Below are 18,786 nucleotides of genomic sequence, written 5' to 3'. Positions count from 1 at the left end.
TATGCCAAAACATCTAACTTGGAGGGAATAGTTCTGGTTTGTTCAGCCGTTAGGCAGTCATTCCGTAAGTCACTCTGTGATCTACATGGTGTTGTGTTTCAACTGAACAAGTAGAACCGTTGTCTTCACAAGCCCTTGCACAGACTTGCTAAGAAATGAATCTGATACAGTAATTATATAAGGTAGTTTACAACTCTGAGTAATCTGTGAAGATGAATCGTTGAGACATAGTTTGATCTCCTGGTGGAAAGGGTACCGTGAGCTGAGAATGGGATTTTCATTTCTCCAGGACAAGACTTACTTGTCTCAGGGTCTCCTTGCTCTTGGCTGTAAAAGGATTAAGGTGGATGGCTTCTCAATCCTTCCAGCTCTAACACTGTATAAATTTTGATGGAATTTAAAATAGGAAGCTACTGGATGGCTTCAGGCGATTGAGCGTCAGACTCTTCATTTCCGCTCAGGTCAGATCCCAGTTTTAGAATCCAGCTCCTATGTCTGGCTCTGCGCTGAACATGGAGCTTCAAGATTTTTCTGTCTCCCTCTGACCCTCTCCCAGATCATGCCTGCTCTAAAGAAACAAATAGGAAGCCAGCCAGGAGTTCTGCGTACGAACTCAGAGTCTGTTACTGTTAGCCTTATTTTTCCAATGAGAAAGGTCTCCAGGGCCCAAGGTGGGTTCACTGGTCATTAGCCCCAAATGTCCTACGATCCTCTAGGGCCCTCATGAGAGCAAGCTCGCAGTCACTCTCCATCAGGGGTGACGTGACGGGGGAGGAAAGAAAGCTACAGAAGGCCAAAAGGTCAGTGGGATTTCAAACACAAGGGCTCTTAATCCTCTATTATATAAGAACGAAGGAAGGCGAGAAAGTCCAAGAACCACGGGTTTCAAGAGATCAGTTTCACCAGGGAGGCTGTGCGAGCGTTTGGGGTGGGGCCTCGGCCCCGAGGCGGCTAGAGGGTCGGCGGCTCCGCACCTCCCGCCGCCACCCCGGCCTCCAGGGCTGGGGTGTGAGGGAGAAAGCCAGCCACCCACCCAAGGGAACCTCCGCGCCGGGCAAAGCCACGTGACCGGGAGCCGGGGCGGGCCGAGGCGTGTCGTCTCCGCCCCGCGCGCAGGCGCGCTGTACGGGCGCTGAAATTCAAATTTGAACGGCCGCAGGGGGCCGAACCTGACACTGCAGGCCGAGGGACAGAGGAGAGTAGTTCGGGAGAGTTCTCCCCGCCCCGGCCTTCTGGGTCTCTCCGAGTGACACACTGAACCGGGACTCACTTTTCTTTTTCTGAATTTGAACCACCGTTTCTGTCGTCTCGCCATCAACACGCGCACTCCGGGACGATGGATCCGTTTACCGAGGTGAGAAAACCTGCGGGCGCAGCCTGCCGTCCCCACTCTCGGCCGCTACCCAGCCTTCCCACCTCCTGGGGACCGCTGGGCCCACCGGGCGGAGGGCGCGTGCGCGCGCGTGCGCAGCGTGTGTGCGGGGGGCCCAGCTGGGAGAGCCGTGGGAGAGGAGGGGCGGAGGGCGGACGCCGCCTGCTCTGCGGCTGCTGTTCGCTTACGGCTGTCTTGCAGCCGCAGCTCAGGGAGGGAGGTTTTGAGTCTGTCCTTAAAGGCGGTAACGAAGAGATCTCTGTCAGCCCCGATTACTGTATCGCTTCTGTGAACTGGAGCTCGGTCCCGTCCGAGAGTGAGCTTGGGGCCTGGCCGAACTAGTCCTGCTGGAAGGGAAAGCGGGGATAAGGCGTAGGGTGGAGTCGGGCGCCCGAATGACTCCGTGCTGGGTGCAGCCGCCGCCCACAAATGGAATGTGATTGGCGGGGTTCAACACCCAGAGGTGTTACGCACTTTAAGGATCCTGTTAACGAAATGACAGCAAAATGTTAAATAAACCGATACCTCAAACCATTGCATCCTTCCCGTAAAGTCAATACTTTCTTCAGACTTGATTGCTCAGCTAAATAGGGAAGAAGTTTAATTCCCGGGATTGGCACTTGAATGGAGAGGAAGCAGTGCAGGCCGGATATATACAAACAAAATTAATAGCCGACAATGTAAAAAGCAAGAGTAAAGAAATGAATCTCTGTGTGTGTGTGTGTGTGTGTGTGTGTGTGTGTGTTTATGGGGCATAACATTATAGTGATACTTCTTAACTCCCCTTTTGTCCTTGGGAGATTGAATATGGATTAATTACATCGTGTGTCAGTTTTTCTCTAGCTTTGGCCAGTCTCGTTAAGAATGTACATGGACATACTCAGCAGTTTAGTGTGGCTACTTGTCCACTCCCTTTTCTCACAGGACAGTTCCTGTTCCTGTGGGTTGTGCAAGGTTCAAACTGTTATTTTTTGAGTTGCTGCAGAGTGCGCCTGAAGCTGCCTCTCCACACTAGATTCAAAAGCTTAAATGCTATGGAGAATAGAAAACCTTCTTGGGGGGACCTATAGTTACAATTCCATAAGTCTAAGATAAAGTTTCAACAATCACAGTTTACTTGCATTCAAACATAACAGTATTTATTTTTGTTTCAAATTCTCAATCATCTAGGGAAAACACATTAATTTGTTAAGCTTACTTAAAGATTCTGACAGAAAACCCAGAACACATTTTTGTATTAGCTTTAAAATATAAGGCCGATCATGCACCATGTATTTTTCACACTCCTTGAAGTTAAAAAGGATATGTTATTTTATGTTAGTAATCTAGAATAGTATTCTTTAAAAAATTAGCCCTGTGTGTCTGAATATTCCTTTCAGTCTCCGAAGTAACTTACAGGAACAAAGCATTTTGAGAGTTGGCTGAAAATTGTACTTCATTTCACTTAACAATGTCATTCTGAAGCTAGTGCCAATCTCAGTTGAAAGAAACTTTTAGCTGAAACAAACCTTTTGTTTGAGTGTGCTCAGAAACACATATGGCTTATATTATGAAAAGTTAGATCAGTTGAATTTGAAATAAACAGCGTCGACGTCTTTTCCTTAATTGGTAATGAGGGAACTATTTGAAATGGTTCCAGGGGCTAGGTGCTTAATTATAGCATTCATAACATTTTTGTACAGGGAAGTGAACTGGTACAGATCTTTGTCTGAAAAGAACTGAAAGTAAGTTAAAATGACTTTCTCAACCAGAGTTGTTTTTTTTTTTTTTTTTTTGTCAGAACCATAGAACACAGAAAATGACTTGAGAGGCTATTTTGTTAATTTTCCCAAAGGTGATTGGTTCATAACCATGCCATCCTACAAGCATAGGAGAAACGTTCTTTCATTACGTTCATGTCGGCATTAGGGCTGACATGTCAGCATTACGCTCATGTTAGCATTAGGGCTAATTCTTTTGATAAGTCTGGTTGAGAAAGCGACAACCATCCTAAAATCTCTCTTCCTCAAACCAGGCTGTTGTACATTGCTTCTCCCTGCTGTCACCAGTGCTGCCTGGCACGCTCTACCTCTCTCCCTGCCTCTTCCTCCTGGCAAACTGATGTCACCTCCAGCTCACACTTTGATTTCCTTTCTTCAGGGGGGTAGATCACCTTTTTCAGTGCTTCTCTCCCTTGCATTTACCCGTTGAATGTATTTCCTGCCAGAATGTGAGCTTCATGATTGCAGGCCTGTTCTTTCCTATTCAGGAGATGTTTCCCTAACATCAGGCACATCCAGTAACATTCTGCTGAAATAATAGAGCCATTCAGTGCAAATTATTTTACAAACCAAAAACTATATACAACAGTAACTGTTAGAACATTTTAGCCATGTTCATTTGTAGAAAATTTCCTTTATTGTAGAAAATTTCAATTTACCCAAGTGTAATGACTCCTCATGGACTCATCACCCAACACCACATGGCCATATTGTTTCCCTGTACTCCCCTCTAATCCCTCCTACTGAATTATTTGGAAGCAAATTCTAGAGATTATGTAATTTCATATATATATACTTCAGATTTATCATTGAACACTAAGGACTTGAAAAATCATAGTGCCATTATCATACCTGAAAAATCAGCAATTCCTTAACATCATCAAATATTCTGTCAATATTCAGATTTCCTTAAGTGTCATGGTTTTGCAGTTTATTTGAATCAGGATCTAGGCAGAGTCCACAGGGCAGTGTCTCTATACTTTTCCTGGATGAGCCAGAAATAAAGAAGCTATCTTGGTTCATGGATTAACAGGCAGTTAAGGCAGAAGTTTATTGTTTATTATTGTGATCAGCTGGTAACATGGAAAAGGTTATGTTGATATGAAGTTAGTTCTCCTGACAATAAGTTCTTTTTTTTTAAATTTTTTTTAATGTTTATTTCTGAGAGAGAGAGACAGCGTGAGCAGGGGAGTGTCAGAGAGAGAGGGAGACACAGAATCTGAAGCAAGCTCCAGGCTCTGAGCTAGCTGTCAGCACAGAGCCCGATGCGGGGCTCGAACCCACGAACTGTGAGATCATGACCCGAGCCGAAGCCGGACGCTTAACCGACTGAGCCACCCAGGGGCCCCTCCTGACAATAAGTTCTTAAAAACGAGCCATTGGGTTTAATCAAAAGACAGTTTATAGCAAAGTTGTTAGAAGCCCAAACTCTGGGGTCTGGGTTTGAATCCTGCCTTACCACTTAGCTATGGGACCTATGGCTTGTTTTTTAACCTGTGATTGGGTCCCTTCATTTGTAAAAACAGTAGTAAAAACAGAACCTGCCAAGTAAAATTTTGAAAATGGAATGAGATTTTGTGTGCAGACACTGAAAGCACTTACATAAAAGTTGGTGCTGTTGTGCTTGCCATTAGGTGAATGTAAAACCATAAATTTAATGCTCCTAACATTAGTGTTAGCCTCTTAGTTTGAGGATCTCATGGGGGTTGGTCATTCCCTAAGACCTCCAGAGGGAACCCCACAGCTGGCTGTGCTGAGTTAGAGCTTTCTGTGTAGGACCCTTAGAAGATAAAAGCTACAATTAAAATACTCTGTAAAGCACCTTCTCTTGTGCAATAAGTAAATGAACATGCTGTTACTAGTCCAAATGGAATTTCTCTTATTTTTCAGAATTAAATGAAAATCTCTGTATTGGCATCAAAAAGAATGCTGCTAGAGTGTATTGAAAATGAGTTAGTTTATATTGAGCCTCTTGTTTAAGAAGGCAGGGAAATAAGCAATACCTCCTAAAAAAATTTCTGTCAAGTGATTTGAGGTGTGTGTGGCAGAAATTGCTTAAGGACTATAAGCTTTAGTTACTTTAGATTCATCCACGTGAAATGTCTTATTTCCTGGTTACATTAGTTATTGCAGTTTTTTATGCCTTTATTATTTAAAGAAGCAGGTGTGATATTTGAAAGAATGTACTTTATAAATAAAGAACCCTTGAATTGCTGATGCATTATTATAGGAACTTAGATTTATTAAGCTGTTGAGTTTTTGTCCCTTAGATACATTTCTTTTAAATTAATCTTTGGTCTTTATTTTATAGATTAGGGAACTTCTGCTTATCTGTTTTAATTTTTTTAAATTTTGAAATCTTTGAATCTACTGTAGACAATAGAGCACTTGTATGTGTTTGAATGGCAAAGCCACATTCTTTTGTGACCGATCTCTTGCTCATAGTAACTGAAAATATACTGACTCACAAGTATTCTAACTGACAAGAACGGAATGTGAGCATGTACATGAGTGAAGAAAATTAGGCTAGTTTTTTTTTTTTTTTTAATCTGGGGAAAAATATATTTTATCATGGGGGAAATTATCATATATATATGAATTTGTGTAACCATATTGCTTTTCAGTTTGTTGAAGACGTTTATTCAAAGGGTAAATGTCTTGTGTTTTGGAAGGCATTTGGTTCATAAATTATTCTTTCAGTGACATCGCATTTAGATTTAGTGTCACTCTTTCAATGAGAAAGCATTCCTAAGAAAAGTGGAGCTCACATATCTTTTGCTCAGAGGAATTTAAATCTTTTTTAATGTTTTTAAAAAATTTTTGAGACAGAGCATGAGTGAGGGAGGGGTAGAGAGAGAGAGAGGGAAACAGAAGCAAAGCAAGCTTCAGGCTCTGAGCTGTCAGCAGAGACCAACGCGGGGCTCGAACTCACAAACCGTGAGATCATGACCTGAGCCGAAGTTGGATGCTTAAGCAACTGAGCTACCCAGGCACCCCACTCAGAGGAATTTTAAAGAATAATTAATCTATTTTAAGTAAGCAATTAAAAAGGTCAAATGGGAGTGTAATTCCTTAGTCTGTGCTAACTACGTATCTGTGTGTGCAGGGCAGTGTATAAACTCCAGCCAATAATTTGCACATCTCTGCTAGTTGTATACTTTTGAAAGAGAATTGTATTATAGGATCTTGCATTTGTTCAACTACACTGTTTCAAATAGAAGCATTAATTGATTCAGGGTTAGAAAAGAGTAATCATGCTTTCATGGAATGGTTAAGATATCAACTTAAAATTATTTTATTAAATATTGATATTCAATTAAATAAAATGTGGGATTTTTAAATTAGCTTTTCTTTTCCTGTCATCTTAGGAAATGTCAGGTTTTCAAAGGACTGAATATGTCCGTTATCTCTTGCTGTTTACCATTATACCAAATCTTAGTAGCTGTATTAGTTCTGTTGCTGTAACAAATTACCACACTTAGAGGCTTAAAATCACATATAGTTATTATCTTCTGAAGATCATAAGGCTGATGGAGTTTACTGGATTAAGATCAAGGTGTCGGCAGGACTGTGTTCCTTCTGGAGGCTCTAGAGGAGAATCTGTTTCCTCATGGTTTCTAGCTTCTAGAAGCCACTTGCATCTTCTGGCTTATGGCCCCTTCCTCCATCTCCAGAGCCACCAATCACATCACTCCAAGCTCTGCTTCTGTTGTCATATCTTCTCTGCCCTCCCTGACTCTTTTCCCTCAGAAGGACAATTGTGATTATATTATGCCCACCGAAATGATCCAGGACAATCTTTTCATCTCAGGATTCTTCATCACATCCGCCAAGTCCCTTTTGCCAAGTAAAGTAGCACATTGACAAGTTCAGGGAATTAGGAAATGAATTCATGAACAGGAAGTGAACAGTCTTTGGGGGACTGTTATTCTCTGTACCAAAGTGCTTAAAACAGCCACCACGTTGGTCCTCACGACTCTGGCTCAACAGTTTGTGTTGGGCTCAGCTGGGCTGTGCTTCTGGCCGTGTCCCCTGCGGTCCTGCAGGAGTCTGCAGTGATCTGGCAAATTAGCTGGCACTGGATGCTCTAACGTGGCCTTACTCATCGTCCGGTGGTTGCTGGCCTTCTATACCTCACCTCGCGGCACGGTTCCAAGAGACTGAAAAGAGAAACTGCAAAACCTCTGAGGCTGGCGGTTGGAAGTCATGCCCTATCAATTCTGCCACATTCTGTTGGTCAAAGTAAATCATAAGGCCAGCCCAGTTAAAGGGTATGGAAATAGGTTCTACCTTTTGATGGAAGCAGAAAAAACTTCTGGTCATTTTAAATCTCATACAACCAACTTTACACATTTTATTCATATTATATCTGTAATAATTAAAAAAAAATTTTTAATGTTTATTTTTGAGAGAGATTGGGCAGGGGAGGGCCAGAGAGGGAGAGAGAGAGAGAGAGAATCTCAAGGAGATTCTGCAATGTCAGTGTGGCGCCTGACACGGCCTCAAACCCATGAACCATGAGGTCATGACCTGAGCTGAAATCAAGAGTCAGACACTTAACTGACTGAGCCACCCCGGTGCCCCTGTAATAATTTTGACATGGGGTGCTTCTTTAGTGAATTTTTACCTAACTACTTAGGATTCCACTTTTGAAACGTATTTAACTGCTATCCTACATGGCAATTAGTGATTGTAGAAGGTGCGTCAAGTTTTGTGAACATTTGACTAAACTTGTGCTTTAACACGGATATATCATATGCGCAGAAACTGCTTGAACGAACGCGTGCCAGGCGAGAGAATCTTCAGAGAAAGATGGCTGAGAGGCCCACAGCCGCAGCAAGGTCTGCGATGCACGCCAAGAGAACCCGAGAGCCACTTTCTGAAGCAAGTAACCAGCAGCCTCTACCTGGTAGTGAAGGTAAAAGGCTTTGTGGGGAGAAGTAAAATTTGCATCTTTTAAAGAAGATCAGCCCCAAACATTTTATTGTGCATGTTGAAAAACCAAGGTCCTTGGGAGACAAATGTAGTCATGGCCTCTGGGGGAAAGATCAGCCTTCTGTTCTATTTCAGGTCTGTTATATCAGACCTAGAACTAAGGCCAGAGAAAGTCTCTCCTAAACACTTCCAGTTAATTTGTTGAACTTTATTTTCCTCCACCTGAAGTTGTCCTTAAAGCCTCCAAGGAAAGAAGAGTAAAGGGGCAGGGGAACACTTAATTACACAGTGGTGGCGTGGACTTTATCCACCCCAGCAACGCCAGAACAGCTGACCGCCAAGTGCAGATAGAGTCTCTGGCATGAGCAGGGCAGCGAAAGGCCAACCTGCTCACAGATGCTTGACATTTAGTGGGTCTTCTCATCCTCTGTCTGTTGAACCCGCTCTCGAGAGCTAGGCTCGGCGCATAGGTTGTGAATCTAAGAACCAGAAACAAATAAATACACACAAACAGACAAACCTAAACTCACTGGAAATTTAACTTACTCTTTCCTAAATCCTGGAATCTCCAGCCTGCATCAGTAAGCTAGCTGCTTTAGTCTTTGCCTAGAGTGTGGAATAAATAGTCTCAAGATAACATTTGTCCCTACTGTAAACTTAAAAGTACAAAGAAAAAGAGCATTATAGAAGCAAAATCAATATTACAAGAGGTGAGGGAATGGAGAGGGCTCACAGTTATTTTGTAAGCCAACCATAGAATAGGAATTTATTTTCACATACTTATACATTTTGAAGGGAGGGAATACCATATATATCACCTATACATGGTATACATATTACACATATGTGATTTGTTACATATGCATGGTATATATGTTACACATGTAGCATATATATCAACATACATGCAATGTGTATACATATATATGTTATATGTATGGTGTATATATTGCACATGTATGGTTTGTGAAAGATTGTTTTAAAAACAGAAAGCCTGTTTCTACCCTTAGCCGTGTTGCTTTAGGCAAGTCACGTAATTGCTCTGTGTTTGGTTTTCCTTATCTAAAAATGAGGTGATTGGGCTGTGTGATCTTTAGAATCATTCAAGGCTTTTCCTTATTATATGTGTATGTGCTTTTTATTTCCTAGCATCTGAAGACTACACAAAGTATCAGGCATATATCTGGAGAATATTATTTGAATATCTTTTCATTCAGGTGTCTTAGACTAGAAATTATATGCTGAAAAAGACTTCTCTCATGTCAGCTTTCTAGGTCACTGAAAGTAGGATTTTACATATTTCTTGTTGTAAGGAAAATCATTCAAAGAGACTAGAAAAACATGATGTTTTGTAAATAATTTGTCAAGTCCTACTGCCAGTTTTTTATGCTATGAGAAATTATGGAATTTTGAATGTTTTTTTCTGGGGGGGGGTGTCCTTTTAATCTAGAGAAATCTTGTACAAAACCATCACCATCAAAAAAACGGTGTTCTGACAACGCTGAAGTAGAAGTTTCCAACTTGGAAAATGAAAAGCCAGTTGAATCAGCTTCTGCAAAAGCCTGTCCTCCAAGTCCTGCGCCTCCTCTGGCGCAGCCGCAAGCGCCAGCTCCTGTCAGCGAGGCTGAGGCTGGCCCGGCACCGCTGCTGGGTGTGAGGACAGGGCTTCATGCAAGATTGGAAGCGAGGGCAGCCTCCTCGGTGAAAACGCGAATGCAAAGACTGGCGGAGCAGCGGCGCCACTGGGATAATAATGACATGACAGGTATGAATTAGGGGGATGGCATGGGCCTTCCAGTCTGTTTCAAGAAGATTCCACTTGGTAGGTTGAAAATTTGATTTATTGGTTACCACACAAAAGATAAATGCTTCTGTTGTATCTGTCTCCTGAGTGTCAGTTGCTTACAAATGGTTTGTGTATCAATAGCATATTTATAAGTTGGTTGTATCCTCGTTGAAGTGGGTGCCGATGAGATTCTTAGACTACCTCTAAGCTGGGTCTTATGACAGAATTATCTTATATTTTCAATAAAAAACAGTAGAGAACAGGGACGCCTGGGTTAAGCGGCCAACTTCAGCTCAGGTCATGATCTTGCAGTTCGTGGGTTCGAGCCCTACATCGGGCTCTTTGCTGACAGCCCTGAGCCTGGAGCCTGCTTCAGATTCTGCGTCTCCCTCTCTCTGTTTTCCTCCCCCACTCCTGCTCTGTCACTCTCTCAAAATTAAATAAACATTAAAAAATTAAAAAAGAAAAAACCGTTAGAGAACAAACTGTACTGTTGGCATTATTAGCATTACTGATCTTCAGCTCTATATGCAAGGAATCCTATTTGATGGATTAGCTAATTAAATTGAGTGGCTAAGGTATGCAATGCTATTTAATAGAGGGGAGAGAACATTTCCACACTTATTGAGCACCTATTGTTATGCTAAGGTGCTGGGAACCAGTGAAGTGACCTGGGCTCAGACTCAGATAGAGAGTGTGACAGCAAATCAGCAGTCACACAGCAGGATTATGTGTTCCGTGATCAATTTTGTCCCCTATCTTGTTACAAAAAAAGCCTTGAGATGACTTACAAAAACAACTATATGACAAAACAAGAAAAATAAGGAAATTCCAGGGTGAAGAGAAGGAAAAACAAACGAAGGAAGGGTAAAATTAGTTTATTAAATACAGGCTTTAAGGTCCACCTCACTTGCCAGAGTCCTGAACTCACTAGCAGCCCATGCAAAGAGGTAAAACACCAGCAGTTATGTGACTGGTGTTTCCAAGAGGAAAGCAGAACCGTGACCAGAACTAAGTCCCAAGAGAACTTTCTTTCCTGGGTCATCAAAGATGATTTTGCAGAACGTAGTAAATGTGTAAAGTTTCTCAAGGCAGGCAGGCGGCCTGGCTCTGAGCTCAGTTCAGTACGCACGATTGCAAAGAGCCAGCATAGGACAGGTGGACAGCTCAGTGACAACTGGGCCTTACCCATGGAAGTGTTCCTCAAGCTTTGGCTTTCAGCCTGGCTCCCATGTAACAGAAACATTTGGACCATTGGATTAGAATCTCAGGAGTGTGGTGGAGCCCTAGGGTGTGCTTTTGTCTTTTGTTTTATTTTTAAGCTCTGTATATTATCCCGATGCATGGACAGAATTGAGACCAAGTGATTTGAAGAAACGTATGCACTACATAGATTTAGGCAGTCTTTTATAAATATCAATTCTTTCGTCTGAAATTTTGATAAGTATTGGATAGTGGAACATTTAAGATTATCCTTTTTGGCAGTGATGGTAATTTCAAGAACAAGTACTTACTGTGTAAAGTGCCAGGCATTCTAAATATTATTTGTTCTTTTTTTTCCTATAATTTAAAAAAAATTTTTTAATGTTTTTTATTTATTTCTGAGAGAGAGAGAGAGAGACAGCATGAGCAGGAGAGGGTCAGAGAGAGAGGGAGACACAGAATCCAAAACAGGCTCCAGGCTCTGAGCTTGCTGTCAGCACAGAGCCCGAAGTGGGGCTCGAACCCACAGACCATGAGATCATGACCTGAGCTGAAGTCGGACACTTAACCAACTGAGCCACCCAGGCGCCCCAATATTATTTGTTCTAATATAGCATTTAATTCTTAAAAAATCTTATGATATACATACCACTTTTACGTTCATGTTATAGAAGAGGAAACTGGGTTTGGAGAGAGTAAGACACCTGCCTTGAATCAGCAGCTAAAATTCCAATGTCAGTAGTTTAACTCTAGCACTCAACTCTTGCCTGCTATAACTTACCTGATGATATTTGGCTTTTTTGAAAAAAAATGTTTATTGTTGAGAGAGAAAGACAGACAGACAGGGAGCGAGCAGGGGAGGGGCAGAGAGGGGGGGAGACAGAATCCAAATCAGGCCCCAGGCTCAGAGCCCGACACAGGGCTCAAACCCACGAACCACGAGATCATGACCTGAGCAGAAGTCGGAGGCTTAACCGACTGAGCCACCCGGGTGCCCGACCTGCTTGCTGTTTTTGGGCATGTAACAGAGTGCGGATGTTCCAAGCTGTCTGTTATACCTACTTATCTCAGTAGTGGGCAGGGCTCACCATGTTTTACAGTGTCTGAGGAGGCTAACTGGTAAATGTGCCTCAACACAAGGATGTCCCATTTGTGTTGCGTAGGAAGTATGTATGGATAGTGGGGAGAGGGCTGTGACCGAATCCACACTTAGAAGAGCAGACAGGACCCTCACCATTCTGGAACAGAAAGTTGCAGCAGTGATTTTGAACATTTTGAAAGCAAACGTTAACACATGCCTACCTCAGCTTTGAAAGTAAATCTCATTAAGGCATAGCCTGTCTGATTTTAAGCACTGACACTTGAGAATAAAGCACTTGCGATGAATGATTTAGTGAATGCTATCCAGGATGTGGGTAGCAGCCAATTAAATGAGGGATTATACTAAAATAGAACTTATCTGAAGCTCATTTCTGATGAGAACAGTTAGTAGAGCTAGAGTTCCACGAAACGCATTCCTAAAACATGGTAATAAAACCGTCATCTGCATAGAGGACAGGGCTTATTCTCACAGGAAAGTGAGAGAGGAATGCAGAGGGGTATTGCAGGGCCACTGGTGTTCAGGGAAGATTTTCTGGAGGAGGCAGAGGCAATCATCCTGGACTCTGAGGGACCGAGGGCTTCGGATAGTGCAGGAGGTATCGTAGGCAGAAGCAACAGAATGCCTAAAAAGCAGAGAGTTACCATAAACAAAGTGTGTGCATGAAGAGTAGATATTTTCTGGTAGAAGAACAAGAGATCAGTTGACGAAAGCAGCAGGATCCAGAGCATATGGAGTTTACCCAGGAGGTGATGGGGACATCCTGGGAGAGTTTGTGGGCAAATGTCGTAGAGAGGTCACCCTGGCATCACAAGTGAGGAGGGACTGAATAGGGCAGACACTCCAGGGGGACCAGTTAGAAGGCTAGTGTTATAATCCACGTGTGGAACGAAGGCCTGTGGAAGTGAAGGGGAGAGGCTGCATCTGCAAGATTTAGGAGAGAATCTCTGGAACTGGACGCCTAGATGGTGGAGGAGGTGAAGGGAGGAGGAGGAAGAGGCCATGGTAAGAGCAACGTGTTTGGGGCGGCCTCAGTGTCAGATGTGTTATCTGGGGTGCCAGGGTGACAGCCAGACGGAGGTGGTTGGTGGGTCCAAGGGCACCATGGAGGATACGGCACAGGGACACAACTAGCAGAGCGTGATGTCACCGGTGGAAACAAAAGGCCAGCAGAGTGTGTACTGGGCATCTAGTGACAGCAGCAAAAGCAGCTTGCAGGCTGCGGTGTAGGCAGAGGCAGGTTGAAGGGAGCTGAGCGGTGAGAGAGTAATTGTGCAGGGCAAGAGGGGCAGCTGCAGAGGGGTGTATGTCGGTGAGAGGGTGTTTGTGTTTAGCTTTAAGATGAGACCGACTTGAGTATAATTCTGTGCGGAGACAAAGCGTTTGTAGAGGGGAGGGATGCATACAGGCCTTCGGCCGTTAAGCATTGCAAACGTGAGATCTATCTCCAAATGGAGTAGCTGTGGAAAAACACCACTGTCTAACCCTGTGCTCTCTGATACCGGAAACGCTAGCCATATGTAGCATTTAAGATTTAAATTAATTCCAATGAAAGGAAATGAGGTTTCCTAGCTACATTTCAAGTGCTCACTAGCCATATGTGGCTAGTGGTCCCTCTACTAGATAGCATGGATATGGAACACCACCATCATTGCAGAAAGTTCTATTGCACAGCCCTGGTCTACTCCATTTCTAAAGCAAAAAGTGCCTGTCGAATCCATAAGCTTAAATTGTGCAGTATTGTAACATAAGGAATTAATTCTAAAAATGTAACCTAAATGTACAGCACCCTCGGGCATTCATAATCCATTAAAAATTGAAAAAAAAATAGGTATAAAAAGTTTGTGGGATTTTTTAAAAATTTGGATTAGGTATCCTCTGATTTGATAAGGTATTGTCAAATTTAAGCAGTTTGGTAGTTTCATGCCTTTGAGAGCTTTTTATTAGTTTTTAAACCTACTAACCTCTTTTTTTTAATGTTTTTTTTTTTAAACTTATTTTTGAGAGAGAGAGAATGGGGGAGGGACACAGAGCAAGGCGGGGACAGAAGATCCGAAGCGGGCTCTGTGCTGACAGCAGAGAACCTGATGCGGGGCTAGAACTCGCCAACTATGAGATCATGATCTGGGCCGAAGTTAGATGCTTAAATGACTGAGCCACTCAGATGCCCCTCCAAAGACCTCTTTTTCAAATTCTGAGTGGAGTGATCCTGGGGTTATATACAGGCATAGCTCTTGAAGATGGGTCTTACTCTTTTTCTGAAAACATTTTCAGATGACACACCAGAAAGCTCACTCATCTCACCAATGCCATCAGAGGGAAGGGCTGCCTCCCCTCCCAAACCACCGCCTGCAGATGCCTCAGAAACTCCAGTTGGTAGAAGGGGCCGTCTGGCCAATCTTGCAGCAACTATTTGCTCGTGGGAAGATGATGTAAATCACTCATCTGCAAAGCAAAACAGTGCACAAGAACAGCCTGGTACCACTTGTTTATCCAAATTTTCCTCTGCAAGTGGAGCATCTGCTAAGATCAATAGCAGCAGTGTCAAGCAGGAAGCTACATGCTGTTCCCAAAGGGATGGCGAGGCCTCTTTGAATAAAGCTCCATCCTCCAGTGCTGTGGGTGCGTCTTTGAATAATGCTACAGTTTCCAGCTCTGTGGTAAGTCATGCAGTATCAGTCTTTGGAAGCCTTTTCTTTTTCATTTTGGGTGATAATGTGTATGTACGTGTAGGTATGTATCTTATATACAGAGTGTATTTGTATGTATTTTTAGAAATTGGTGGCACAGAAATTAAAAATCATAAATTTGGCAGCCTATGCCAAAATAAATTAGTAGTTGACAACTAAATTACACTAAGTTCATACAATTGCAAGGTATAGAATAATGGAATGATGGAGCCCCTTCTTAGTCATCAGGCAGAGCACTGATCATTATTTTCTCTGTAGAATGCTTTATGTATGTGTATAAATATAAGATACCAAATTTCTCTGACAGAACATATAATAAGGTAGCCGCTGCAGTTGCCTTCAGAAGGCATTTGCTGAACAAGATTGTGGGTATGATAATTTTACCGTATATTCTTTTGGAGTGTTTGAAAGTTTTAACCTGCACATGAATGACATCAACAACTTTCAAAAACAATCTTTAAAAACAGAAAAGCGAAAGAGGGTTAGGTTTCCCAGCATTGTTTTTAAATGTAGAGCCAGGTTTTGGAATTAGATAGGCTTGCATTCAACCCAGGCTCTGCCATGTAATTGAAAATGTGGCTTTAGACAAATTATTTCACCTTGTAAAACCTTATTTTCTCATCTGCAAAATGGGATGGAAAGGGTTATTGGGAAGATTAAATGAGATAATGTGCATAAACCCTTAGCAAAGTGCTTGACACAAAGCACTTAATAATAGGTTATAGTTAGTCATCAAATACATGATAGGATTTTGTTAAATTAATACTGAATTAAAATACAAAAAAATGCAATGTGGTCTGATACACTTAAAATTTATAAAGGTGATAGTGAGATAATATGAAAGAAGTTGTTTTTTTAAAATAGGGAGTGACCCTATCCCTTATATGAAATTACTCTGCAATATATTGTGCAGGCTAAATTATATATTATTATTTAAATAATGGTATTTTCTTCTTCTTTTTTATGTTTTATTTATTTCTAGGAGAGAGAGAGCGTGAGCAGGGGAGGGTCAGAGAGAGAGGGAGTCACAGACTGAAACAGGCTCCAGGCTCTGAGCTGGCAGTCAGCACAGAGCCCGACGCGGGGCTCGAACCCACGAACCGCGAGATCATGACCTAAGTGAAAGTCGGACGCTCCACCGACTAAGCCACCCAGGCGCCCCTGTGCTTTCTTCTTTTTTAAAGTTCTTTTCATATATTTTGAGAGAAAGAGAGACCTTGAGCAGGGAGAGACAGAGAGAATCCCAAGCAGGCTCTGCACTGTTAGCACAGAGGCTGACATGGAGCTCGAACTCACGAGCTGCGAGATCATGACCTGAGCCCAAATCAAGAGTTAGACACTTAACTGGCTGAGCCATCCAGGTGCCCCAAATAGTAGCATTATCAAAGTTGTTGTTTTTTTTTTTTTTGTTTTTTTTTTTTTGGTCAAACCTTTCAAATTGGTTTCATCTATTAGGGAGAAAATTTTTTTTTCATAAGTTTACATAAAGGCTACTAAGTAAATAGAATTTGACTTGTTTTAAGACTACCTTTAGATATTGTAGACTACCTTTAGATATTGTGAATATTGTTATTTACCCTAAGTGTTATCATGTTTCAGAAAGCTGCTTCTTCCCCAGTGAAGTCTTCTACTGTATCTATTGCTGATCCTAAAATCTGTGAGGTACAAAATCCTGAGCTACTTCAGAAAACTCCTGTTAGTCCCCTGAAAACAGAGATATCGAAACCAACTGGGAAGTCAACCGTGTCGCAGACAGTTGGGCCCAAAGAAGAATTAAATAGAGAAATATGTCGGCAGTCTCAATCTAAAGGCAAATCTGCAACACCAGGTTATGTATCTTTTAAAAAATCTAGTTATTGCTGACTGTTTTCAGAAGGTCTGTTCTCAGCATTTTAGGTTTCCAGTTGTGAATTGTGTGTTCAGTGTTGGTTTGCCATGGCAAGGGCCTGAATGTGTACAATGGAACTTCTTCAAATCCAGCTCTCATTTATTGAATGAATATTCATTAGAGTAGACTTGTCCAGTTCTGGTCATAGTATGTAACTTGTTACATTTTAACAGTTTAAACATGGTTTTTTTCTAGAACGACCATGGTAGATACTTTCTTCTATACTTTTAGATGGAGACAAAGCATATACAACTGGAAATCACATCTTAAGGGCATGATGGAGAAATGTTCTCGTAACCAAATGTGCAGAGCAATGTTTTCTAAACTTCAGTATTAAGTCACCCCTGATAGCAAAGGAAAATGAATGTGTGTATAAATGACCCCACTCCTAATTATATTTATATGTGTGTATATTGTGTGTGAGTATATACATGTGAAAATTCAAAGTTCCCTATAGTAAATTGATGTTCCTAGAAATCTGTATTTACTTTGTGGGGGCTTAAACCTTCTGGTGTACCCCCACGTGCTATTGGTTGAGAAACCCAAGACTAAAGAGTATGGCTCAAATATATGGAGAGATAGTTTATTTTGAACAATAATTTTTTTCATTAGAATTGCCTTTGGAAAGATTTTCAATTTAAAATTTTAGCTTCTTAAAAAGATAATCTCTGGGAAACTGTAGTTCATTATAAAAGAGAAGTAGACAGAGATAACAGTGGGAATCCATTAGTTATGGGCTAGGAAAGCAGCAGTTTCCACAGGAGCTGAAATGAGAATTCGAAGCAACAGCAAAATCCCCACATGGGATAGGATGAGTTATCCCCAATTTTCTAAAGACTTATGGCATAGATAAGAAGGCTTTTTTTTAATTATTATTCTTGGCTATTGGATATGCCCAGAATTTATTATCAGGCCTCAGAGATATTTAATTTACATGTTTCTTTATATTCTTTGTGTTCTTAGTATTTTTTGTATTCTTAGATTTTATCAAAAATATTTTTTAATGTTTATTTATTTTGAGAGAGTGTGTATGAGTGGGGGAGGGGCAGAGGGAGAGGGAAACACAGAATCCAAAGCAGACTCCAGACTCCGAGCTGTCAGCACAGAGCCTGACACAGGACTCAAACTCACAAACCGTGAGATCATGACCCGAGCCGAAGTCGGATGCTTTACTGACTGAGCCACCCAGGCACCCCTATTCTCAGTGGATTTTAGTTAGAGATAATGATAAGAAGCGACATGTGGAGTCTTCAAAATATGCCTTTGGGTCAAATTGTGCCTTTTACCTGTTTTATTGGAACATAGCCGTGCCCATTTATTTACATGTTGTCAGTGGCTGCTTTCATGCTTCAGGGTAGAATTGAGTACTTACAACCGTGGCCACATGAGCCTGCAAAGCTCAGAATATTTACTGTTTGGCCTTTTGTAGGAAAATGCTGATTTCTGATAGAGATTAGCCTCTTTTCATATAGTACAACCCTATCATCCTCATGATGGAGGTGGTATATATCCCATTTGTTCTACTTTTTTTTTAAGTTTATTTATTTTGGGGGAGGGGGCAGAGATCGAGATCAGCCCGGGGAGGGGCAGAGAGAGAGAGGGGACAGAGGATCCAAAGTGGGCTATGCTAACAGCAGAGAGCCCCCTGTGGGGCTTGAATTCTCGAACCTTGAGTCATGACGTGAGCCAAAGTCAGATGCTCAATCAAGTGAGCCACCCAGGCACTACCCATTTGTTCTACTTTAAATGTACTTCATACTACTTCAAAGGAATACTCTTTTAAGACTTTATAGAATGAAGACATTCCTTGATAAAGTGAATAAGCTCTAATTTTTCTCTTGAGAGAGAAGGATTTAATTCCTGGATTTTATATATTAGGCTTGCTAAAAGCAAGATAAAATATATTGGTCTATAGACATATAAGTACTTGGGTTGGGTAATTGTGGCTAGGACACTTGGTGGTTAGGGGGTACTGTTAATAAACACAGGGTAACTTTCTAGTCCTTTAGGATTATTTCCAGTTCTGATTATGTAGTTGAAAGGTCTTCTGACT

The 18,786-nt window shown here is 41.8% G+C and overlaps 1 protein-coding gene across 4 annotated transcripts in view; it reads left to right on the top strand.

The window, feature by feature from the left end:
- The first annotated feature begins 1,188 nt into the window (after positions 1-1,188).
- ANLN (anillin, actin binding protein) overlaps positions 1,189-18,786 on the top strand; it is a 49,139-nt gene continuing 31,541 nt past the window's right edge. For all 4 annotated transcript variants that reach the window (XM_077775305.1, XM_077775303.1, XM_077775304.1 and 1 more), the window contains exons 1-5: positions 1,189-1,354; positions 7,897-8,050; positions 9,518-9,832; positions 14,430-14,815; positions 16,445-16,673. In XM_077775305.1, the coding sequence (XP_077631431.1) occupies positions 1,337-1,354; positions 7,897-8,050; positions 9,518-9,832; positions 14,430-14,815; positions 16,445-16,673 (1,102 nt within the window). In that variant the 5' untranslated portion in view covers positions 1,189-1,336. The remainder of the gene's footprint in view (positions 1,355-7,896; positions 8,051-9,517; positions 9,833-14,429; positions 14,816-16,444; positions 16,674-18,786) is intronic.

The sequence above is a fragment of the Crocuta crocuta genome, unplaced genomic scaffold, assembly GCF_008692635.1.
Source record: "Crocuta crocuta isolate KB4526 unplaced genomic scaffold, BGI_CrCroc_1.0 scaffold197, whole genome shotgun sequence".
Lineage (NCBI taxonomy): Eukaryota > Metazoa > Chordata > Mammalia > Carnivora > Hyaenidae > Crocuta > Crocuta crocuta.
Note: the sequence above shows the minus strand (reverse complement) of the source record. Positions and strands in the feature narration are given on the sequence as shown.